The 26,294-nt window shown below is 38.6% G+C and overlaps 2 protein-coding genes across 6 annotated transcripts in view; both read left to right on the top strand.

Annotated features, from left to right (window-relative positions):
- The first annotated feature begins 543 nt into the window (after positions 1–543).
- Positions 544–8,132, top strand: pofut2 (protein O-fucosyltransferase 2). 3 transcript variants are annotated; one of them, XM_089737903.1, is made up of 2 exons: positions 544–671; positions 5,865–8,132. In XM_089737903.1, the coding sequence occupies exon 2, from the start codon at positions 6,124–6,126 to the stop codon at positions 7,339–7,341; it is 1,218 nt and encodes a 405-aa protein (XP_089594029.1). In that variant the 5' UTR covers positions 544–671; positions 5,865–6,123; the 3' UTR covers positions 7,342–8,132. The 3 variants fall into 3 exon arrangements, 2 of the variants coding, with proteins under 2 accessions (XP_089594029.1, XP_089594030.1); XR_016325300.1 differs by having other exon boundaries at positions 550–4,345; positions 5,865–6,039; XM_089737904.1 differs by lacking the exon at positions 544–671 and adding an exon at positions 5,446–5,527.
- Positions 8,133–10,614: 2,482 nt separating this feature from the next.
- The window catches only part of Adar (Adenosine deaminase acting on RNA), a 48,451-nt gene continuing 32,771 nt past the window's right edge, over positions 10,615–26,294 (top strand). The window contains exons 1-9 of one of the 3 annotated variants that reach the window (XM_028181690.2): positions 10,615–10,802; positions 11,101–11,117; positions 13,598–13,691; positions 19,580–19,650; positions 19,996–20,139; positions 23,652–23,814; positions 24,686–24,760; positions 25,360–25,521; positions 26,152–26,226. In XM_028181690.2, coding sequence (XP_028037491.2) covers positions 10,772–10,802; positions 11,101–11,117; positions 13,598–13,691; positions 19,580–19,650; positions 19,996–20,139; positions 23,652–23,814; positions 24,686–24,760; positions 25,360–25,521; positions 26,152–26,226 — 832 coding nt within the window. In that variant the 5' untranslated portion in view covers positions 10,615–10,771. Of the gene's footprint in view, positions 10,803–11,100; positions 11,118–13,597; positions 13,692–19,579; positions 19,651–19,995; positions 20,140–22,412; positions 23,458–23,651; positions 23,815–24,685; positions 24,761–25,359; positions 25,522–26,151; positions 26,227–26,294 lie in introns of those variants that run through there. The other 2 variants (XM_089737894.1, XM_028181691.2) reach the window with 2 other exon arrangements.

Here is a 26,294-nt window from a genome sequence, read left to right as displayed (position 1 = left end):
TTTACATCACAATGAATTACTGTCGTAACATCCCATGGGAGTTGGCACCACAGCGACCCATGTATACACAGTCCAGCCTGCTTGCGATCATGCTCAGGATACTGTTAGAGCTGGCCCTTACTCTGCTTACCAGAGATGCACACCTCTTACGCATGGTAGCGTAAAAACAATTTAAGTGCGCGTCTGCAAACATCCCTGATGCGCTACAAAAGCGGGGCATATGAAATGAGATAATCTCAGTAAAATGGTGGGAAATAACTGAGCCTATAATGTACTTTAAGGAGAAAACTCGAGAAGCCCCCTACAATTTCTTTTTCTTTAATTGCTTATTTTGTTTCATTTCCCTATTTTGGTGCACTTTCAGTATCTAATGATAAAAAGTTAATATGCTATGATAGGGTTTCTGTGGTATGATACCTTCGCCTTTCATAAATTACAAACATGAAACTATTTTACGTTTGACAGTTTAACAGCTGCCTAAACCATAGACAACACACATAATACTTCTGCTGACTGAGCTTATATAAGAATTTGCTGGAAATTTTGGTGGTTGAGTGATCGAAGCAAGTGTTTTGGTTATTTATATAATTCTCGGGTGTTTTATTGGGTTCCATTCCTTGTTGATTAACTAATTATTAGTTTTGTGTTTATATAAGTGTGTTGTCTTATTTGTAAGTATTATAATATAGTAGTTTAGTGTAAATAGTGTAATTATGAACGGCGTCGACCCCCCCGATCCCGGGGGAGGTTATATCCTTGACCCATCTAACTCTCCAATCCCAATGGACACGGAGTCACTACATCCTTCAAGAAAAAGACAAACTCCCCCAAATTCTGATTATTCTTTACCTCAAAAAAAAAATACAGTCGCGCAAGTTATCGGATCTGTTCAGTCTGTATACACTCTACCAGAGTTTGAGGGCAACAGAAAACGGTATTTGGATCAGGATGTTGCTCCTTTTTTAATCCACGTAAGTAAAGATTGTGAGATTTCGTCTAGTTCTTCGCTTCGCCCAATTAAGTTCGGTCACTTTTTACATCACAACAATATCAAGGACGTTGCTAAAGATGGTGTTAAACGTATCGGCCGAAACCGAGTCTCAGTCCAATTTAAAACTGCTGTTGCCGCAAATTCCTTCCTAGATCACCCAGGTCTTGCCGCAGCCAAATACAATGCCGTTATACCTTCTTATAATGTGACTCGCATGGGTATTGTAAGAGGCGTTCCCGTAGAGTGGACCTTAGAAGAATTAGTTTCTTCCATTGAAGTTCCAGATGGTTTTGGACGTGTCATCAGAGCCCGACGACTCAATAAAAAATCAATTGAAAACAACACTCCTATTTGGACTCCTACTCCGACAGTTGTCCTTACATTTATTGGCCAAAAGCTTCCTGATAGGGTTTACTGCTTTTTCAATTCCCTCCCAGTTCAGACATATATTTTACCAACTATTCAATGTAATAATTGCTGCAGATTTGGGCATGTTGCTACGCAATGCCGGTCAAATGCGCGTTGTTTTATCTGTGCGAAATCTCACTCTGGCATTGAATGTAATAGTTTATCTCCGATACCTACCTGTTTGTTTTGCTCTGGTAACCATAAAGCCATAGATACATCTTGCCCTGAATATTCTAGACAGAAATCTATCAAACTGGTGATGTCACAAGAGAACATTTCATACAACGAAGCAGCAATCAGGTTCCCACAAGTTAGAAGATCTTTTGCAGACATTTCTCGTACGCCTCCCCCCCTTTTTCCCACTCAATCTTCCCAAACCCTAACCCAACCTTCTCCACACACCCAAGCCATATCCAATTCAGTCTCGTACCGTCGCACTTACTGTACACAAAAATCCCCTCCAGCTCCGGCATCCAGTCCAGGTTATGATAGGCAAGCTCATCAAGCAATCGTTATTACTCCCCCTTCTAGTCTCCCTAATGGGAGTGCCTATCCTTCAGATGATGTATCTCCCAATGACAATCTCCTGGAACTCTTACTGTCTACAATTTTGAATATATTTTCCCGTTTTGGGGACTTTGAACTACCGAACAATGTCATGTCTAAACTTACTGAGCTTAATAAAATTATTAAAAATGCCCAAATTCCTACAATGGAATTGTCACAGCATTCGTCACAAGAAGAATGATATCATCACTCTTATTAACAAATACAAACCTTCTATCTTTGCTGTCCAGGAGACATGGCTTAAGCCTGGATCCAACTTTAGGATCCCGGGTTTCTCATGTCTCCGGGACGATAGATCAGATGGTTATGCTGGCTCTGCTATTTTAGTATCCAGAAATGTGATATTTAAACAACTCTCCCTTCCTTCCCACAGTAATAGCATTTTTGCTGTTGCTGTTAGAGCTAATAATATTTCTTTCCTCTCCATCTACATCCCTGAACCTAACTTAGCTATTCTCTTTGAATTAAAAACTATTATTACAAGTCTTCCTCCACCTATCCTTATTCTTGGTGATTTTAATATTCACCATACATCTTGGGGTTGTTATTACTGTGATTCTATTTCTTTTCCTTTTCTTGATCTCTGTGATGAACTAGATTTGTGTTTACTGAATGACGGGTCCCCTACTCGCAGAGTTCCTCCATCTCAGAATCCAAAGACTGCTGTGGACCTTTCCTTAACTTCTCCTTCCTTGGCTTCTAGCCTCTCCTGGTCTGTCCTTTCTTCCACTCACGGTAGTGATCACTTTACTATCATTCTGTCAATTCCTGATTCCCTTCATTATATTCCTACTGCTTCCCTTCCACCTCTCTTAAAATTTAATATTCACAGAGCTGATTGGTCTCAATTCAGATCTCATTTAGATCAAGAGATAATGAATATTCCTTTGATTAACCCTGTCAATGTCCTTTCTTCTTACCTAATTTTCAGAAACGCTCTTCTTTCTTCTGCTGCTAATTCTATACCTCTCAAAAACACTGTTAGATGTAAAATCCCTTCTCCTCCGTGGTGGGATTCGGAGTGCACTCAAGCTTGCCAGAGCAGATCAGAGGCAGAGAATGCTTATTCGGTTGCGATGAGCTCGGAAAATTTCATCTCTTACCAGAGAATTGCTGCCAAGACTATAAGGCTTTTATCAGAAAAGAAAAGATTTGGTTGGTTGCGTTTTTGCGAGGAGCTTTCTCCTATTACTCCCCCTTCTAAAGTCTGGAAGAATATGAGACGATATCGCTGCTCTGTTCCTGCTCTTGTCATCTCATCTAACGATCCTTCTGACTGGATTGAACATTTTTCTTGTAGGTTAGCTCCTCCCTCTGTACCTTGCTTGGAAGAAACCTTTCCCTCCGCTTTTTCCTCTAATTCTACTGATGATTTTGAGTCTCCTTTTTCTTGGGAGGAACTTTCAGCTGCCTTGGAGGGTTTAAGTGATTCATCCCCAGGAATTGACGGGATTCCATACTCTTTTATTTCCAAAAGCAGTAACTCTGTAAAACGGGTATTCCTTTCCATTCTTAATAATATCTTTTTATCTGGAACTCCACCTGACGAATGGAGGACTCAGATTATCATCCCTATTTTAAAACCTGGAAAGCCCAGCTCTGACCCTTCTAGCTATCGGCCAATCGCTTTGTCCTGTACAATGGCTAAGATATTGGAACATTTAATCAAGAATCGTTTGGAATGGATTGTGGAAAATAGAAACATATTAGCTAAATCTCAGTTTGGATTCCGAAAAGGTTTTAGTACTATGGATAGTTTAAGCATATTTCTAACAGACGTTCGTATTTCCTTCTCTAAAAATGAGTCTTTAGTAGGTGTTTTTCTGGACATATCATCTGCGTATGACAATGTTCTTCTTCCAGTGCTCAGGCAGAAAATGCTCCAGCTGAGTATTCCTGTGAAGATTGTAAACATAATTTTTAATCTCCTGTCTCCTAGATTCGTATATATTCGTGCTCCAAATTATTCTTCCTCTCCCAGACAGCTGTGGAAGGGGCTCCCCCAAGGGTCAGTCCTCAGCCCGTTACTTTACAGTATTTATACGTACGATTTAGAGCTTTCGGTTAATTCCTTTTGTCAAGTTCTACAATATGCTGATGATCTCGCACTCTATGTTTCTTCTAAGAATATTGATGAGGCCTCTTCTCGCCTAAATTCAGGTATAGGCTATCTCCAAGACTGGCTCTCAGACCACGGTCTGTCCCTATCTATTCCTAAAAGCAAAGTGGTTGTTTTCTCTCGGTCCAGATCTTGTCCTAACGTTTCAATATCTTATGATCAACATAATTTTTCGGTTGTAGACAATGTGAAATTTCTTGGTGTTGTATTAGATTCTAGATTAACTGGTGTCCATCATATTAATCATATTGTTAAAAAATGTGAAAAAAATATTAACATTTTGCGTTCCTTATCTGGTGTCTGGTGGGGCTGTCACCCCTATACTCAAAAACTTATGTATAACGCCTTAGTACGTAGTCACTTAGACTATGGCACTTTCCTTCTGGAACCTTGTAACAAATCTGCTATGAGTTCCCTTGACAAACTTCAATCTAAATGTCTGAGATTAATCTGTGGAGCTATGAAATCGTCACCTATTAATGCTCTTCAGGTAGAATGCGGCGATGCTCCCTTATTCCTTAGAAGACAATACTTATCTGACCGGTTCCTTTCTAAAGTCATTCAATCCCCTTATCATCCTCTTATCTCTAAACTTCATATCCTTTCTGATTTTATCTCTTCTAATAAATATTGGTACCACAAGGATTATCCCTGCCTTTTCAATAGTTTTGTCAGCTATCTCCGCCTTCCTTGTCCTGTATTTCAGTATCAAAAATTTCCTCTTTTCGACATCTCTTTTAAGGCTCTTATCTTTCAGCCTCAAGTTCTTTTAGATCTCGGCATAGAAAAAAAATGTAATTCTGCAAATTCCCAGTTAAATAGATACATTGCCAAGCATTGGCCCGATTGGCTCATCATTTACACTGATGCTTCTAAGTTGTCAGACCAGGGTTGTGTTGGCTCCGCTGTCTGGATTCCCAAATACAATATGATTCTCAATTTTAAATGCCCCCCTCAAGCTTCAGTCTTCTCTGGTGAGTCCATAGCTATTCTGGAAGCACTATCATTCATTGAGTCCCATAAACTAAATAAATCTGTTATTCTTACTGATTCTAAGAGTTGTTTACAGGCTATCGTTGCTAACCAATTTAAATCTAAATCTAAATTTCCTTACATACTTAAAATTAAAAATTTACTTTTCAGCTGCCATTCTAAAAACATTGAAGTTGTCCTTGCTTGGTTGCCTGGCCACAGTGGCATTTTAGGTAATGAAACTGCAGATCTTTGTGCCAAAGATGCCACAACAACTGGCTGTATGGATCATTACAGAATTTATTCTAATGATTTAATCCCAATAGCTAAACAACGATTGCTTTCTTCTTGGAATTCTTGCTGGCAAAAGACTAGTTTTTATAAAGGTAAACACTACGCTGATATTCAAGGCTTTATTCCTCCCCGACCTTGGTTCTGCAACTTCAAAGATTTACATAAACGCGTTACAAGTACGATCTGTAGATTAAGGCTAGGCCATACGTGTACCCCCGTCCACCTGGCTAAACTTCATATCAGGGATAGTTCTATTTGCGAATGTGGTCTTGACGAAGGCTCTCCAAATCACATGTTTTTCAGTTGTCCTCGTCTATCTTCCTCCCTCTATGATCTCCTTCCTCCTGATATTCCTCGCCCCATTGATCTCAAATCTCTTCTTTCCCTTGTCAACTCTCCTTTCGTTTATATTCTTAGTTCATTCATTAACCAAAATAACATTAAGCTGTAGTTTGTCTGTCTTTTATCGAACTAACCCCTGTATATATATTGTGTGCGTCTTATTTGTTTTAGGTAAATCAACAGAGATCCTGTCATCAAACATTCTTAGCTACTCACTTAATTCTTAGTGAATATCTGTGACCTTGCTCGTTCACGAAGCCCGCTATAGAAAGCAGAGTATTATATACACTTGACATTGGCGAAATCTAAAAGGAAACGCCATAAACCTAAGAGATAGATAGATAGAGCTTATATAAAAAAAGAGTAAACATACTTAGATAAACTTATTTACAAATTGATTCGATTTAATTTTTTGTACATTGTATAAAAAATGAAACTAATTTCCACAATATTTTGTAATTTAATACTGATAAACGCTGCAATTAATACTGAAAACGGTTACTGTGTATCAAAGGATTCTTGTGAGGAAACAAAAAATACATCTTCCGACAAAAAATGGTTATTCTACGACGTTAATCCACCCGAAGGATTTAATTTGCGACGAGACGTGTACATGAGATTCGCTATATTACTCTCCAACGAACAGAAACGAGGTAAACTGAAAGAGTTCGGCTTAGTTCTACCGCCTTGGTATAAGCTGTACCATTGGAAAACCACAAAAAAGAGAGAACCAATTCCGTGGGGAAATTTTTTCGATATAGAAAGCTTAAAATCATTCGCGCCTGTCGTTGAGCTGTACGAGATATTCGAAAAATCTCTACAAAAGCAATTGATAATAGATACAATTTACGTGTTGCAAAACTATGAAAATCCCTTCGAAAATGGTATTTTTGAAGACAAATGGGAGGTACAGGAGGAATGTCCGTACGTGCCACAGTACTGGGGCTACAGAAACATAACGGCCAACGAGATAATCTGTGTTAAATTTCAAGGAAAAATTTCCATGCTACCGGAACTTTTTCAATTACACCGTAATGACAAATTCATAATGGTGGCCCACGGTGAAATACCTCTACACGATAATTATGGCGACCGAACATACTGGAAATGCAGGAAAAGTATGAAATTCAATAAGAAATTAACAGAAATTGCTTTTAATTACATTAAAGAAAAATTAAATTGCAACACGGAGCTGTGCTTAAACTATTTAGGCGTGCACTGGAGGAGACAGGATTTTGCTAAATACAGGAGCAAAGACGTACCAACAACGTCTGGAACGGCCAAGCAAATTCAAAACATAATGCAAAACAAACTTCCTCATGTGCAAACAGTTTTCATAGCTACAGACGCATCGGCCAAAGAAAGAGAAATACTCCAGAGTAATCTAGAAACTTTAGGTTATAACGTACATTATTATGTACCTAATAAAGCTGAACTTACCCAGCTCGATGATGGTACTATTGCGATATTAGAACAAATAATTTGTTCACATGCCGCCTTCTTTGTGGGCACACACGAAAGTACATTTACATTCCGAATACAAGAGGAAAGGGAATTATTAGGGTTTCCTAGTGATACTACGTTCAATAGGCTGTGCCCCGACAAAGGCAATTGCGAAAAGCCATCCCGTTGGACTGTAGTGAATTAAATAATGTGATCAGGATTCATAGATGATAGTAAAACTTAAAAACTATGTTAGAATAAATAAAGCTACTACATATATATATGTAAAAAAATGAAATATGATTCTCACTATTATAGATACATTATATTTTAAATTCAGATTTGTTTAGTTTGAAAAACAAAAATATACAAGATAAGGATGAGTGCAGCTGGACTTTAAGTACTCTGCATATACTTGGAAATCAACCCTGACTACTGGTGACAAGGTATATAGCTAGTCCGTACAAGTATGTACCACCACCCAGTCTCATTCTGCAGAGAAACAGTAGTATGTTCTAGTTTGGAGTAAGAGATTATCATCATACAATACAATAGAACTTTGATTTTATATCGTGACACTGACTTTCCGTTGTTAGGCCTATATGTTTTATACATAACACTACACCAGGTAGGTTGTGAGCTAGTTCACCCATGTAGGCAATAAAAAAATTATATTATGCAGTTTTCAATTCATTATTATAAATTAGAATAGAACAAAGACCTATGTTAGATTATTTAATGATGCATCAACCGTCACTCCTATAATGTATCGGTGCACAGTTCAATGGTGTACCGTTTCAAGGAATATCTCTAGATTCCATGTGGTGACTTGCTTGATAGACAACCCTGGAGGCAGTGTACTTTATATACTGTTTCATAAAAATGTAACTCCAATTATTTTTAAGACATGTAATATTTGAGATACTAAAAATGTTTCATGTTATATTTATGTAATTAATACCAAAGATTAAATTATCAACTTTTTTATTAGTTTTATTTTCTGTTTTGCTATTGATAGTACTCATATACAAAGGTCGTCCACCATCTCCTATGTACATCAGCAATTCCAAAAGCAAGATCACACTCTTGCTTATCCGTCGGACTCTTTAATCAAACTTAATATTATAAATAATATACATAAATTTCATAGCACTCTGAACGTGGGACTTTAAAGATTTTTGAAATGAGTTGATTTTTAAAAATTTAATAGTAAAATAAATGTAATGTTTGCTACATATGCACATTTTATTTTTATTTAGGACCCAAGGTAAAACTGCTATATTGGCATAATAGTGTAGTTACGTTAGGTACAATAGATCGTGGCGAAGAACCGATTAGAGTGCGGAGGCTCCAATCTCGGCGGTCCGTGCTGGAGGCGTAGTCTCGCCGACTCGCGAACCCGTCGGCCGATCTTCAGACAGTGGAGGCGGTGCGGACTGGTTCAACAGCGACAGAAGGCTTCTCACCTTCCGGTTGACACGAGTGCCCATCCGTCATGGGTGTTTCGATACTTGCACCGCGTCGCCCGGAGGGAACCAACGATGGAGGGCCATTACTGTGGCTACGACGAGAACACGGTCGAGCACACGCGCACTACCCCGCGTGGCTGGGGCAGTGCCGTATCCTCGTCTCGCAAATAGGACCGGACTTACCGCAGCAGACGATCATGGCTACGATACACGGCACCGGCGAGTCCTGGAAAGCGATGCTCGGCTTCTGCGAGTCCACCATCTCGCAGAAGGAAGCACCTGAACGTCAGAGGAAGACCTATTCCCGGGGCCTCGAGAAGGGCTTTCGTCCGACTTTTGCCCCTCTAGGAGACGACCCCGTTCTTTCCGTGAAGGATTTCAGGGGTTAAGACCGCATGGCCTGCTACATGCACTCTTCTAATGCGCCGCATGACAGCAATTCTACGGTTCTATGGAAATGCTGCGCAAGATCAAGCGATTGACTGTGTATGGTCTTCCGACCCAGCAGGGTGGTTCTGGTCCAGCAGGGGTATGTCGGCGGCCTGTAGGGCTGCATTGTCGAGACGACCGATGTACAGTCGTCGACTAGCGCCTCGACGGTCCATCGGTCGGACTCTCTACTTTTCAGTTTGGCAATTGGTTTGCTGTTGAGGCTACTTTTGAAAAAAAAATTGATTTTTTATAAAAAGTAGAAAACCGGAGTAGAATTAGGTGAACTTGGTTTATTTTATATCGTAATAATTCAGAGTGAAATTAAATAGAATAGAATGAAACGAGATGAAATGAAAGAAATAATTTCTCAATAAAATGACACACTTATGCGCTTTTACAGATGTAAAACTTTTAATAAATTACCATTATAATTTCATTAAACGTGAAGTTATGCAAAATTAACAACATTAAACTATTTACACAACTGTGACTATATTATTATATTCCCGCCAAAAAGTTGCGAAATCCCTCTAGCCTAGCACTGGTCACTCACATGCGCACGAATACGCAAACCCGCAAGTGAGTCGTCTATTATCAAAGACGGCAATCTGTACATTTGGACAAAAAAAAAATATTGATATGTCAATACAGATTTATTTGTATATAATCGTCTCCTTCAAAGAATACGGTTCAAAACCTGCATTAAATAAAGGTTAATAGTTAACCTGTTATTTATCTAAGATGTCGTTCCGAAGAGTTTTGTGACTGCCAAAGGAATACAAAGTCAATAATTCGTTTTTCTGATTTACCAATCATTGTCCAAAAGTCAGATTGCCGCCTTTGATAATAGTCGACTCAAGTGTAGGACGACATTTGCAAATGATTATGCAAAGTTTTCGCTATATTCGTGGTTTTCCAAGCTGTGTCGGTTTTTTAACAGACATCAAAGCGCGCGAACCTCGAACCTTCGCGTGGGAGACTTCCCACACATTCGCTTGCCCAGTTGCGCCGACGATTGCGAAGGTAACGGACGTATACTATACGCCATTTTTATAGTTCGTGACGTCTACTGTGTAGCGTATCTTCATCAAAAGAAATCCCATAAAAACAGCATGGCTGTTAATAATGTCTGGGAAAGAATTAAAAACTCTTTTTCTCTTCAGTGTTCTATTGACGAATTAAAAAGGAGGAGACATTCGTAAACAAGTGTAGGAGGAAGCGCAAACGGGTTCGCAAATTGAGTATGCGAACCCATTTGCACAGCCGCTAGGTTTGCGAATGAATGTTTGACGGCCCTTCACATGCGCGCAAACATTCGTACAATGTACGAATATTTGCGCGCATGTCAGTGGCCGGCATAACTGTCGTCGTAATGTAGGTAGGTCGGAAATTCTATGGTCCAAAACTATTTTTTTTAAATATTCATTCTGCCGTTTTATAACTACGGTTTTTTAATAACAAATACAAAAATGTATTTAACCTTATAAAAATCGATAAAATATTTTATTAGAAAATTAACGAACTATATAAAATAAGTTTCTGAACGAAAGTAAACATTGATTTTTTTGAATTTTCAAAATGATTTGTTTACATACATACAAAATCGAAAATCGGGTTTTTAATAAATTTTAATTGAGACAGAACATAACTATTGTTTATTTCGACAACAAAGTACAAAATTATGTACTACTTATTACAATAGAACGCTTAAAGAGTCCAGATAATTCCAGAATAATGTATAAGCCAATAGATTTCACGAGCAACGGTAAGTTTTTTTATATAAAGATAACTTAAAAAATATTAAATTAAATTAGTGAGAATCATATTAATATTTCGTTTATTGGGTTTGTCAGAATTTCATAAGTTAAAAGGCATAACCTCTACTTTTTCCTTTTTATGAATACAATATGCAATTCGATTAAATATGTTCTCAATTTTCAATAACAATTCCATTATATTCCTAGAAGTATGTACCTGTAAAAGTTATTACACGATGAGTTGTTGAAATTAAAATAATGTTTTATATTCGAGCACTAATGATCAATGCAAAATTTAATTTTCAGATGTATTTGATGTTTGGGTAAGTTTTTAAATTTAAAAAAACAAGTTAAGCCAAAGAACCAAAGACGTAATATCCACGTTTTTAAATTTCTCAATATATAAGGGTTATCATATCAGATCCTACTAAAATGAAATTTGATTATATTTATTTTGATTACAAACTAAAAATTTTTTTTTTTTTATGTTTTAAACACAAGTAATTTCATTTGCTATATTGTTTGTCCATGTTTCTGTTAATATTTACTCTTATTGTAAATTCTATAAATTAATCATAAATAACTAAAGTATATAAAATTGATGATGATGTATGAGTTTGCAAGAAATTCTGTATAATGCAATTTGGTGCACTCCTCATATATGGACATATCCCTTTTATCATAGCTTGGTCCACCAGATTTTAAGTAAATCTTTACTACTAAAGCTACTAGTACCATACAAATCTTAACTGTTATGATGAACTAGGTAAACCAAAGTAAATCGTTGAAGCTTTGAACTGACAACAATGGAAGAAAATGCTGTGTGAACTTGGTCAGATATAATAAGTAATTATGAGTTTACTACGGCTTGCTACTACTCAAGATTTCAGTGGCCATCTTCTACAGTGAGAATATTTTGTAGGTAATTTAGATTAAAAAAAAACTGAATTTGTTACACAAAAACATTAACCTGTCAAATAATAACAATAAATAACATTTTTTTCCGAGCATAAATTACAAAAATTAAAGCAACAAAAAATAAATATACATATAAATGGAAAAGATTACTACCGGCTGGGATATGCATAAGAGCAGCTACTCAATTACTACTGCAGTGCTGAGCGTCCGCCGGCAGCACCGGAGTGACATGCCTATCAACATCAGACCGAACGACCATTTATTGCAGTATATCTTGCATCGGTGATGGTCTTGCTGGACAGTGACCGGGTTATACTGGTGTCAGGATGAGCTTCCTTCGGTCACTAAGTTCACTTCATTTGTATCTTGATTCTCCCACTAATTCCTATAAGCAGCAGGACATTGCGAGCGGGCGCATAAATGTACTACAACAGAGTTGAGCCAGAACAACTTGGCGTCGCTGTGGAGCGGGAGCTAGGTGTCTTGGGCATGACGTGGGAGGAGCTAGAACAGACTGCCCAAGACCGATGTAAATGGAAGGATTTGATTCGAGCCCTCCACCCCAGCAGAGAGTAATAGGAAAGAATGATGATGATGAACAGAGTTCCAGATCAAGGCCATTTTTATCCAAAGTTGATCTAGGCAAAATAAGTTTTTATAATATTTTAATTAAATATAAAATTGGCCAACACATCCCTAAAAGTGAACAAAAGTAACAAATGCACAACCCTAATCACTGTTCCTAGTGCATACCTACTTATTTATGGCTATTACTATTAATAATGAATTATTTTAATAAAATATCATTATGAAACCCAATTATCGAAATCATTCACGATCATAAGTATGAATGATCTAAGGAAAACCATAAATTGGGAAATATTGATTTTTTCCAACACAAACTATTTTCGGTTATTCCCCTAAACTTTTGACAAAGGATGAAAGAGCTAACGACGATCGAAAGGGACAGATACATTCAAAAATGGCGTGTTAGACGAAGACAAAATAAGATAAGAAGTCTGTCAAAATTTTACCAGTGTTGTCAGATGATAAAATAGAATTTGCTATAGTTATTTTTTGGATATTTGAAAGACAATAAAGTATGTAAACTCTCAAGTTAAAAGTAACACTAGTTTTAATAGTTCAAGCAGATCTTCATATCCTTTTAAACGTTGTTACATGTGGGCATTTCCCGGAACTAATTACGGGTAATAGTTAGGCATGATTTAGCTATTATGGAGAGTCGTGAGCTTCTAAGCTTGGCTTATAGACATGAGACCATATTACGTGGCAAATTCTCGAGACCTATATCAATGGATCAATTGTAAATATGACATTAAATCTCTGCGACTATTGTTCAGAAGATGTCGGTATGCGTGTGCAATTTACTCCACTGTGTACTTAAACAGAAATAGTATCATCAATCAGATTTTTGTACCTTAAATCAGTTTTAGCTAACGAACTACTCTTAATTCTTATCTTCATTGCACAACGCATGAGAGCGGTGTTCGCAAATAAAGATTTTAAGGTAGGGCTGCAGATTTGTAACGTATGACATTGGGTAATTAAATGTGAAAATGGTTTAGTGACTCTACTATTTAGTGTTCATGGATATTTTTTTTATTGCCCTTGTAGGCAGTCGAGCATTCGGCCCACCTGATGGTGAGTGGTTACCGTCGTCCATGGACTTCAGCAATGCCAGGGGCAGAGCCAAGCCGCTGCCTACCGAGCCAAGCCGCTGCCTACAAAATCCAGTGACTTTTGACTAGAAACCTTGATCTCTTGTTCATGCAGCAAAAGGTCACGTATTTCTGACCGGTAGAAGCGGTAGTCGTTGGTGTTAAGTAATTCAGAACACCGAGCCGTAATGAATATTACTTTTCAGACTTCGGTGTGCGATATAACGTCGACATCGGACTTTGTGAGTCCTCGAAGTAAGATGATCAAGCAGAAACGGAAACGCGAGTTTCCGTGTACAGGTGAGCTTAGGTTCATGTGAAGCTGTATGAAACGAGTGATTTCCTAATACTATACAGATAAACGACTAACACAACATAATGTAGGCAAAACTCAGGGAGATTTTTTTGTTATTATTGTTCTTGTAAGCAGACAAGCATAGAGCCCAACTGATGTGAGCGGTTACCGTGGCTCGTACGAGCCGACCTTTCGTTTGAAGAAATACTTGTCATAATTTGTGCTTTGTGAAGTAAATGTCTTTCGCTTTTTTTTTGTGTGATGTGCTTTTTTTTCACCTCATAGACTGCCTTTTCCGTACATAAGCCTCCCCTAAGGTTCGCTGCTATACCAGGTTCTACGCAGTCTGCATCCAGTAGATTCTCGCGACCTTTGGCAGGTTATCAGTCTGCCTCGTGGAAGGCCACCCAAGCGGCGCTTTTTCGATGTACCGTCGCTACTTAGAACTTTTAGGCTTCAGCGGTCATCTGTTATGGCAGTTGCCTTGATTTTACTGTGAAACTCCTCCTTGCTGATTCGATTTCACATTTCAACCTTAACGCGATAGAAATATGGCTAGTCTATTCGCCAAATCAGTTCGTACAATTGGGACTTTCTAGAAATAAATGTGAAGATTTTTTTTATGTGTTTAGATATATTAATAAAACAAAATACTTTCCGGGAATTCCCCCAATAATGGTAAAAGATAGCTTTCATTTTTAATGATGTCATAGACCTGGAATGCTACAAGAATAAAAATAAATTATACCAAATATTGCTTATAATGTTTTGACAAAGAATTTTATTATTAAAACTATAATGTTTATATCCAAAACTATTTTCTGATAAAAACGCGCGGTACGGGTCGTTGTCTGGAAAGCCCTGCACTAGACTACGATGAGACTACGAGAGATTAGAGACTGAAATACATCCATATATATTTATATACATTTGAATAAATACATATATTCCCGAACGCTATCACATGTCCTTCTTCAAACGAGGCTTGTGGAGAGTACTTAAGGGTAGGCAGCGGCTTGACTTTGCCCCTGGCATAGCTGAAATCCATTTGCGACGATGACCACTCGCCATCGGGTAGCCGTGCGTTCGGCTGCCTGCTAGGGCAATAAAAATAATTGTTAACACCATCGTCAGACATCATAGGGGCGAACAGGTGATCGAGTTAAGAAAAATATTGAGTACACAAAACACGTTTGTTATCTTAGAACAATTTAGAACTCTTCTCTTGACGTTAGTAAACGAAAACGAATGACAGTTAATAGCACGGGGGCACCGTTCTTCAAGCAGGCTGGTTGGTAAGTGTGATGGCGTCTACGCGCCTCCATCGGCTAGGCTCTGTCGTAGCCCAAAGTTAGCCAAGTCCCGACCACATCGCAATCGTGCTGTCACCTCTCGCGAATTGCGCCATTTTTCGTTTTGCTACCGAACTAATGACCGTCTCCGACATGTATATAAACATAAAAAAATTAGACTAAAAGCAAACAAATTTGTTCATCGCACGAATGTTTGCCCGTCGTGAAGACCCAAGACTTGGTCTAGCAATCAGGGCCGCCAAATACTTTATCACCATACTTATTTACGTAGGAAAGTATAGTATTCTTACGCGCTTGGATTCGGGATAAATAAAAATTTTACCGAAGTACAGATTAAAACTGTATTAACACTTAAAACACATAACGAACACTTACAAATTCTCAATTCATTTCTTCCGCTTCGCTTCAGGTGATCCGTTCCATGTTTGGCTTCGAATAGTTCCGATTACTAACTGTCTCCGGATCATTACTGCAACGCTTTTACAGTCGATACGAAATCCCCAGAGCTATGGAGAACATTCCGCTCAAGCCGAGTATTTTCGATATGCGTTTTCGCCATTTGACAATAGATGGCGTTGTAGTTCTCGAGCATTTTAGGATTTACTGGTTCTTTTGATATTCGTTTCTGCTATTTGACATTAGATAACGTTGCTCTTACCGGCGTAACAGTATCTCGCAGAGGATTTGAATACCAGCACAGTCGCATCGTTGTGAATACTCCAGGCGACTTAATCATTTTCGCCTCGAAGGCTCCGTCGGCTGGGCATCCTTGGGGTGAGCCGCGCGGTCTGGTTGTAGTGTTGACCGCGGTAACCTGCCTGAAGTCTGCCCCCAACATTTGCAAACCGTCTTTACTGGTGGTAGGACCTCTTGTGAGTCCGCCCGAGTAGGTACCACCACCCCGCCTATTTCTGCCGTGAAGCAGTAATGCGTTTCGGTTTGAAAGGGTTCTCATCCGGGCTCTGACCCCGGAGGGTATCGGACGTCGGGTGTAAGAGTGCAGGGGAGTCGTTTAGTGGGTGGGCCCTAAAATCCTTGAGCCCGCAGTCTGCTCACAACACCATGCAGATCGCTGAGTCTCACATACCCCGCGCGCCCCTTTTGCGCGGGGACCTCGTAGGAGGTTAGGCTACCGGCCCGAAAATAAAAAAGGCGACCTAATCATTGGGTCACAGATGCCTCAAAGAAGAAATTGAATTCGTAGATACGCTCAATTAAATATAGCTATGCACATATTTCCGCCGTTATAATTTTTTCAAAAATAAATTAATATGTCAATATCGGAGACATTAAGACTCCCCGCGCACTAGGCAGCCAGACGAATATATGGCGTTGTATGGGAGCCCGCGCACATAAGCAGCCCGGAGCCCTTGGCTGCGGCCGTCAATACAACGCGCCTGTCGAACGGCAGCCAGAGCGAGTGCTGGCGAATGTATTTGGCTGCTGTCAGTCCCCGCGCACTTGCTGTAGCAGCCAATGCATATTCGTTTTGCTAAATGTTAGTTATATGACACAGCGTGCTGGCACAATCTCTTGTATTAAAAAAAACCGATATAGATTATAGAATAAGCCTTTTGAATGCCGTTCTAGAAAAAGAGGATGAATTCAGTGTCTTTTATTTGCTTTGCGTTTTTTACGAGATAAAGTCCAAATCGCTCGACGAAAATATCATAAATTGGCGTCGATTAGCTGCTATAACTAACTGGCTGCTCATATGTTTCGGTTGCCGCTGCCTGGCTGCCTAGTGGGCAGGGAGCCTTAGATTCTCCGGTAACAAATTAAACATAGTTTGTAATTACAATTCTCAGAAATTCTTGGAAGATAAGACGCAAGGTTCATACAATGGGTGCTTTGTTTTCATAAAGACAACCCAAAACTAAAATAGCGTCACAACAAACAATACTAACCGTTGTCCCAAGGCCGTGGACGTACTTGTTTCGTAGGCGACATTCTGAAAAGGCGATGTCTCTGTCCATTTAATGCCAGACGTAATAAATATGCTATAGCAATGAACTAGAACGAGAATGCTACTTGAAAGAGTGTTGTAAAATACGCATTTACATACAAATAAACATGAATGAGCTAAAATTTTTTACTTATCGAATGAGTTCACATATAAACGAACGCTTGTTATAAAAGTTTTTTGCGTAATTATTGGTGCTAGGACGTCTTGTGAGCCGGCACGGGTAGATACCACCGTCCTGCTAATTTCTGCCGTGAAGTAGTAATGCGGTTTGAAGGGCCATTGTACTATATAACAAGGACTTAGAGCTCATGTCTCGAGGTGAGTGGCGGCAGTTACGTTGTTTTCTATGGACTTCAGTAATCACTTAACACTAGGAAGGCCGTGAGCTCGCCCGCCTGTCCAGCCGATAAAAAAATACATAACTGGAAACGCACGAAATCACGCACAGTCACACAGTCCCCAATTAGGATTCCCTATGTTACGGGTACCAGAGACTGACATACACACTTGTATATGTTTAAATATAAACATTCATAGATAGTAAACATTTAGACAAAGAGCAACCAAACCTGTTCACCACACGAAAGTATGCCCGATGCGGGAATCGAACGCACGATCCTCAGCGCAACAGTCAAGACCGCCAACTACTGCACCATCGAGTCAGTTAATAAAAAGTCGTTGTTTAGGATAAAAATAAACACTCTCTATGGTCCGGGACTGCTTTATGCGTGACGTTTTGGGTTTGGACGGTAGAGGCTACGAACACGGTTATCGTGGTAAATGGTACCTTTCACTTTGAGACAGGAGTTCAAAGTCTTAATTGTATTATATCCAATAGATCTGTCCCACTCTTTAGACCGGAATGTATAACTGCTTCGTGGCAGAATTATACAGGATTGTGAAGCTTATTTCCTGTCGTCGTGACCACATTAATAGGACTTCAGATAGTCATAGCAACTTATCATTGTATGTATTCGTAATAATAGGAAATATCATGAAAGGCTTTGCGTTATATTTCCCTCTGCCTAACACATTCGAAGACTTGCAAAATGAAAGGCGGGTAGTCAAGAAAAAAATAAAACGTCGAAAAAACAAAAAAAAGAAAAGAAGTACATAGTAAAAAAGATTTTTTAATTCATGTGTTTGTTCCCCTTGCATAAAATTTGTTAATTTTAATGAAAATAATTCAAAATAATCGTTGATTAGTTAAATTAATAATAATTGAAAAGTGCAAATATACATATATCCGTTTAATATTTTGAATTCGTTTTCGGAAAGTTTTTACAAATGTGCGAGCCCGGGGACATTACATTACATTGCGAAGGTATGTAATAATATAATTATTTAACATACAAAATACGTTTATCATATCAAAACAATATCGATGATCGTGCAAGACAGCCTCGTGCTCATCGTACGAGATTTCTTGTCGAACCGTTCATTTCGGTATCCCGCGACCTATATTGGCTGGAGTCCCGCAAGGCTCCGCTCTCTCTCCGCTACTTTTTAGCCTGTTTATTAACGATATACCTCGATATACCAGTATTAGTTCTTTTCGTGAATGATACGGCTATCTACTACTCGATTAGGAAGAGGTCGTTCAAGTAAACTCCAGATCGCGGCCACCAATTTACAATAATTGTTTCGGAAGTGGCGCATTGACATCAACCCCACGAAAAGCACAGCCGTGCTCTTCAAATGGGTTCCTCCCGACACTACTGCTAGTCAGTCTCGTCACCAATTAAGCGCAGTAACTCCATTTCCGCCATTAAAATCTTTGGTCAGTCCATACCGTGGGCTTCGAAGGCTAAGTACCTAGGCGTCATCTTCGACAGAGGGATGATATTCGGCCCTACATTAAGTCAGTACGCGACCGAACCGCGTTAATACTCAGTCCACTCTACGACGCTATAAATATATCTCATTATTTCCAAAATGAAATCGGGTAAAACGCAATAGCGGTTTGGTTTAATCATTATTGTTCTCTTATCGTGTTGACAGCACGCGTTTTAATTGATATTTGCAAGTATGTACTTGGTTCGTGAAAGGTCTTGCAAGTAGCTTATTAACGGGCTATGTTAAATAATAGTCGCGGCAAACTAAGTTTTTTTTATTGTCTTTGTAGGCAGACGAGCATACGGCCCACCTGACGGTAAGTGGTCACCGTCGCTCATGGACGCAGCAATGCCAGGGGCAGAGCCAAGCCGCTGCCTACCGTAGTACTTGAGTGATGTCCTAACGCTCCTATAGGCTGCTAAGGCTATAACTTCGTATTACCCTGTGTCCCATTTTATGCAAAGAATAATTACTATATAATAACATGCTTCTGTGTGCTTTTTGAGCAAACTTAAAAGTAAACTTCAATAAACGCACGCTTAAATAACACGTTTAATTTTAACAGCCTGGGAATTGTATAGTAAGCATGTGATCGTTTTTTTTTCCTGTACTGATATTCTTGAGAGGCTATTTCAGCTTTACCCTAGCGTGTAGTTCTCGTAGCTCAAACTGGAGGTGTTTCTAACACTGGCTCTAGCAGGAGCAGTGCTTCGCAGACTCTACCATCGGTGATCGTTTTCAAGTCACTGTCGTAGTAACAAAAGTCTTCATGTTATAGATGTGCAGCCTGCAATCAAGAGGCCCGCGCCATCGATACGTGTCGGCTCCGGATTCAAATGGAACCTACAGGTATAGTTCGTAGTGCTATTCTAGTTCCATCTAGAAGTAAACATCGGTCATCATCATCATCAGCCCACAGTGGTTCACTGCTGGATATAGGCCTCTCCGAATCCACACCGCGGAGCTCATCGTACCACCTAGCCAGGGGGAGGCCCACGCTACGTTTTCCATTGCGCGATCTCTGTCACGCGTCCAAAATAACTTTGCGTGACATCAACGATAATTATAGATTTTCAAAATCCGTCCATCACTTGTTGCAGAAGGCTATGAAAGAAATAGTATATAAACTTAATTAAAGGCACGGCTCAAGTCCACTATAGAATTTCGCTTTGTTAAAATCTGTCCGATCAACAGGCGTTGGCGCATGCGGCCGACGCGGTGCAGTCTGGCGGCAAATCACCTGTCTCCGCCCTCAACGAGCTGGGCGTTCGCGTCACCTACACCGTGCTGAGCCAGGGCGGCCCAGCGCATTGTCCCAGCTTCACCGTGGCAGTCAATGTATGTATATTCATAAAAAATGTATCTCAGCGAATTGTACAAGTCAATTAGATATGAATTATTAAGGTTAAATATTAACTACGAGCTAGGTCTTGGAGGACTTAAAATGGGACCATATCATGAATAAAAACATTGAAAGAAAAAATCTAAAAAAGTTTTTTATTAGGTTAAAATTATATGATGATGATGATGATGATGATGACGATGATAGGTTTGAAGTTGAATCAAATAGTTAATGTCAAAGACATTACCCTGTGTAACCTTGGTTTGACATCACACCTGTTAATAAAGCCGTGTGTGTATAATACGAGTGAATACCTTTTTTAATTTATTATTTTTGTTTATAAAATTCTCACAGAAAATTGAAAATTCATGGAATTTTGAAAACGGTCGTATTTACGATCGTTTGCGCGAGTTTCACTATCAGTAACATGTGTACACAACAAAAAAAATAATTCAAAAAGTCTATAAAGACTTACGATTGCGTGACCGATGAGTCTGTCGTAAGAAAAATCAAAACTGAAATTTAAAAAAAATCCGTTTAGAAAAAAATTAATAAATCTGAAATCCCGCAATTTTTTTTCATTGACAACACTATGTACTTTCTGACAGTTGCCTGTGCGAATATTTTTGCGAATTGCGATTATTATTTTGCACAGTACCGTAAAATGGGGTAAATAGGGACAAAATCGAACTTCAGATTGAATTTTAACATAGTTCCAATTAAATAGTCACTGCTTAACCAAAGAAATAAGTTGAGTCTTGAACGTATCTAGGTGATAAAAACCGTTACATTATTTTAATTATTCATTTTAAAGAAATAATCGGTAAAATAATGGCCGTCCCAATTTACCCTGCGTCCGGGGTAAATTGACACGGGTATGGCTTAAATTGGGATATTTGTAAGGGTTGTCAGCTCGCAGTACTGCGATATATAGGTAGGTGCCATACAATTATTTATATGGACCGAAATGATGAATACAATCCATAATTTAAGCACAATACACAACATAGTGTAAATTAAGCTGGTTTCTATTCCGAAGCGATGTGACGTGAATGATAATCAACAATACAATGATCAAAAAAGTATGTGCATGTTATATTTTAGAAAACTATTATTTAATTTCCTTAAAAATCACAACTCTGAAACAAAATCATAAAATAGAATAAAAAATAGAAAACAAAAGGACTGGAAATGCAATAATACAATTTTATTTAATCAACATTTTCAAAATAATCTTTGAACAAGAGTAAGATATCAGGTGAATAAGATAAAAAAGCAGCTTTATCTGATTACTGTCAATAATAACAAAAATAAAAGAAATTCTTTCTAAGCTAAATAACTAAACTCAACATAATTGGAACCTAGATATCTCGGATTTTTAATTAATGTTACATTTAAAATCTGAGGCCTGTTTTTATCTGTGTGTGTCTTGTGAATGTTAAAAAAATCATGATTCGTCGCGTGAATAGATTCTGAAATAACAAAAGTTTTGATTCGTTTGAGTTCTTTTTAATTTTTAATTTTTTTTATTGCTATAAAGGAGTTAAAGGACATACGACCGGGCAGATATTACAAGGTAAATGTCGCGAAAAAAAAGTAATTATATATATATACTTTTCTTTTACCTATAATACTTACATAAACTAACTGATAAACACATTAACATTCTTTACATCACGCAATTGTGTGATAGTATAGGCTAAAAAATCTATTATAAGATATCAGTGACAACCCTAACAAGCCATCCCTATTTTGTCTTTTCGCGTTCCAATTTTGTGTTGTTTCGTCCCTAATTTTTCCAGTCTCGTTCCAAATTACCTCACATACGTCCCAATTTTCCCCAAAAAGAAAGGAAAAAATATACATTTTTTATTTTGTCGAAATATTGTATTTAAGATAAGAATATTGCAACTTACCGTTTCTTGTGGTATTTCCAGGTGTATTAAAAACTTATATAAACTGTGATCTTATTGAAAAAACAACGATAATATTACTTTTTTTAAAAGTTCTCTAAGCTGTTTTAAAACGCCTTTTTCAACCACTGTTTTCAATTTAATTTGACGAATTTTTGGGACCAACTTAACTAATATTTAGTACTTCCATAGTTAACTTGGTTTTTCTTCTATACATTGATAAATATTAACATAAACAAAATTAGGTAGATTCCGTGCTACAGGTACTTTGAGAATCTTCCGCAGGTTTGTCCCAATTTACCCCAGAGTCCCAATTTACCCCATGTCATGGTACTCAGAAATGGTTATTTCTAACCGAGAACGTATTCGGAGTGAGAAGTTGCGGTGAAAACAATTGAAAACTTTAAAAGTTTATAAGTCAATTTAAAGTTCAATTTCACATTTAAAATGTCACTTTTAAAAGTTCTTTAACTTTGAAACTTTTTCAGAGTTATCCTTTTCGGACATAATATTTTGCTGTTTTTTTTTTATTATTGTTTATTTCTTACGTATTTGCAAACTTACTTGTGTGTGTGGTGAACAGTGTAATGAACTTTTCATGAAATTCAAGTTTAATATCGATGAATAAAATAAAAAAAAACATTTTAGAAGTACAAAAATTGCCGAAAATTCGTTGCGCTTTTTTCGCAATAATCCTTGTGTGACTTATTCGGGTTGTATAATTCGCATTTGTAAAATTATTTGAATTGTGTGATTATAGTTTTAAATTTCGAGTTTTGAATGTTTACATCTACGATTTCTCTCTAAATTAAAAACAGCAGAGCGACTAATCTATAGTCTAAGATGAACTAACACTATTGTGTTCAAGTTGAGACTTCCACTCAGCAGGGACTGGCCTAGTCACGGTCTCTTATATTTCATAAGAGTATGAAGAGATTAGTATAGGGTTACTAATACAAAAGAAACAGTTGATAGCTAAAGTTGATAGTTGTAAGGCAATTAATAGGTTCATTACCTTGTACTGTATCCCGAGTAACAACTTAACGCAAGGTTGGCTGTAAGCTTGTCCATGGGTGGACTAAGTCTTAAAAAATTTAGCACTCTCAATTAAAAACTGATTAATAGTGGTTGATAAAGTGCTAAGGAGAGCTCATAGCAATCATACCGAAAAAGTTTTTAATGCATTTAACGAATTTGATTTAATCGACAACAGACAAAATGCCGAATAAAATGAAAAAGCTTACCAAGAAGAAAAATAAAAGTACAATAAGTAAGATTTGTAAGGATTTAAATAAAAAGAATCCAGTGATGATATTGAATGAAACGCCACACGGATTCCGATGCAAGGAAATAGGAACCTTCAGTACTCCCAATAAGACGGTCTTTGGAGTTGCGATGACTGTAAGTTTTTCAGAAATGGAAAACGATACTTCAATTGGTTGCCTTAATGATCACTGGCTTAAATATTTGTTATGTGATTTATTATTGACCTTATTTTAAACAATTTATAAGAAAAAAAATTTTTTTTTTAATCCTCTAAATAAAAAAAATTCAAGCAATTGAACTAAATAAAAAAAAAAATTTTTTTTTCTCAGGTCGCCGATATGACCTTTGAAGGTTGGGGTCACAGCAAGCGTGAGGCACGCGCGTCCGCAGCCAGGGTTTGTCTCGCGGCTCTGCTCGCGCGAGCTGGCCACGTGCTGCCAGACCAGACCCGCGCCAAGGACTTCACTGTTGACGACACAACACCTTATCCCGGTAATGGAAGCTTACATATTTTTTATCTTTTTATTTTATTATTGCTTAGGTGGATGGACGAGCACACAGCCCACCTGATGTTAAGTGGTTACCGGAGCGCCACCCATCTTGAGATAAGTTCTAAGGTCTCAGTATAGTTACAACGGATAGATTTTGTTGAACATGTTCACGGCTCAATTTGATCTGCATTGAGGATTTCAAGTCAACCTTCCTGAGATATTCACTTGTATGTATGTTTGTAACTGACTCCTTTAGATGCGACTTTGACCCACTTTAAATGGCCAGATTTCATTCAAACCTTGTAGATTTATCGAGGACCAATACACTAATTTGATAAGTATATTACATTATTCAATTTGCAAAATAAGATTTTTGACAATTTATATAATTTTTATCTATAGTCTATATGGCAGGAATTGATGTTAAAGTACTTAATAGTTTTTAAAATACGCTTTTATAGATTATTTAACTAAAAAATTAAAAATAAATAATAGTTTAAAAAACTAAAAAAATAGAAAATAAATTTTAATAAATTTTAATTGAAAATAGTGTAAAATATATTTTATTTTAAAAAAAGCGTGGGTTGCTTTTTAAGATAATTCATTTTTAAATATGTAGATAGATTGTGTAGGTAATTTGTGATGGTTCTGTGTTTTTTTTTTATTATTGCCATTGTAGGCAGACGAGCATACAGCCCACGTGATGGTGAGCGGTTACCGTCGCCCATGGACTTCAGCACAGACAGAGCCAAGTCGCTGCATACCGAAACGTATCCGTTATTTGACGCCAGATGACGTCACTCCTACCGTCACGCCAGATGACGTCACTCCTACCGTCACAACAGTGACGTAACTAACGAATCTCATTTCAGTCTCCGAATTTCAATGTCTCGAGAGCAAATCGAAGATTGAAGAGCAGACGAAGCAAAACACTGTCACGGAAACAGGTGAGGGTCGCTGCTTGGTCACGAGAATCTAAGTCCACTTGCCAATTAAAGGGTATCTTACCCTAATGTCCCGGTTCTCTTTCTTACTTTTTTTTGTATTGCTTAGATGGGCAGACGAGCTCACAGCCCATCTGGTGTTAAGTGGTTACTGGAGCCTATAGACATCTGCAATGTAGACGTGCCACCCATCTTGAAATATCAGTTCTAAGGTTTCACTATAGTTACAACGGCTGCCCCACCCTTCAAACCGAAACGCATTATTGCTTCACGGCAGAAATAGGCGGGGCGGTGGTACCTTCCCGTGCGGACTCATAAGAGGTCCTACCACCAGTAATTACGCAAATTATATTGAAGAAAGTATCCTCCTGGTCCTATCTGTCATAGGAGCCTATAGGCCGTCTTTTTCTCGACATTTTTTTATTTATTTCTTTTTTTTATTGTTTAGATTGGTGGACGAGCTCACAGCCCACCTGGTGTTAAGTGGTTACTGGAGTCCATAGATATCTACAACGTAAATGCGCCACCCACTTTGAGACATAAGTTCTAAGGTCTCAGGTATAGTTACGCTCTTAATATTGAAATTCTCTGATGAACCCCAGCCCAGAGTCAGATTGAGAGGAATCTGCCCACGTCGTCGCTGTTCGGCGCCACCGCCCCCACCCCGGCCTCCAAGAGCCCCATCAATGTCCTGTACGAGAACCACCCGGGGCTGCTGTTCATCTGTACCTATGGGGACGGAACACCCTTGGATTCTGCTCAGGGTAAGTGATCGTGTTGGGAGCACCATGACCACCGCCGGCTATTTAGACGGTAGTTTGTTTTTATTGCCCGTGTAAGCAGCATACGGCCGACCTGATGATGGTTACTGTGGCCCATGGACATCAGCAATGCCAGGGGTAGAGCCAAGTTACTCGTGTAGGCAGGTAAACATACGGCCGACCTGATGATGGTTACTGTGGCCCATGGACATCAGCAATGCCAGGGGTAGAGCCAAGATACTCGTGTAGGCAGATAAACATATGGCCCACCTGATGATGGTTATCGTGGCCCATGGACATCAGCAATGCCAGGAGTAGAGCCAAGTTACTCGTTTAGGCAGATAAACATAAGGCCCACCTGATGATGGTTAATGTGGCCCATGGACATCAGCAACGCCAGGGGTAGAGCCAAGTTACTCGTGTAGGTAGATAAACATGCGGTCCACCTGATAATGGTTACCATGGCCCATGGACATCAGCAAAGCCATGGGCAGAGCCAATCCGCTGCCTACCGTTAAGTACACTCCGCAAGCCTCATTTGAAGAGGAACATATCATGTCACGTTCCATGCGATGATAGAAATGTTTACGTAACCCCAAATGTATATCTCCTCTTATGGTGTCTCCTCGACAGTTCCGCTACAGCTGGCCCACAGCATGAGGTTCAAGGTTGTCTGCCAGATCAAGGAACAGAAGTTCGAGGGTTATGGTGAGTATGGGACTTCGTGCGACCACCACCCGGTGACGTCATCACCGGACTCGCGGCGTGACGGAGAG

This window comes from Bombyx mandarina, chromosome 24, assembly GCF_030267445.1.
Source record: "Bombyx mandarina strain Sakado chromosome 24, ASM3026744v2".
In the NCBI taxonomy this organism is placed as follows: Eukaryota; Metazoa; Arthropoda; class Insecta; order Lepidoptera; family Bombycidae; genus Bombyx; species Bombyx mandarina.
Note: the sequence above shows the minus strand (reverse complement) of the source record. Positions and strands in the feature narration are given on the sequence as shown.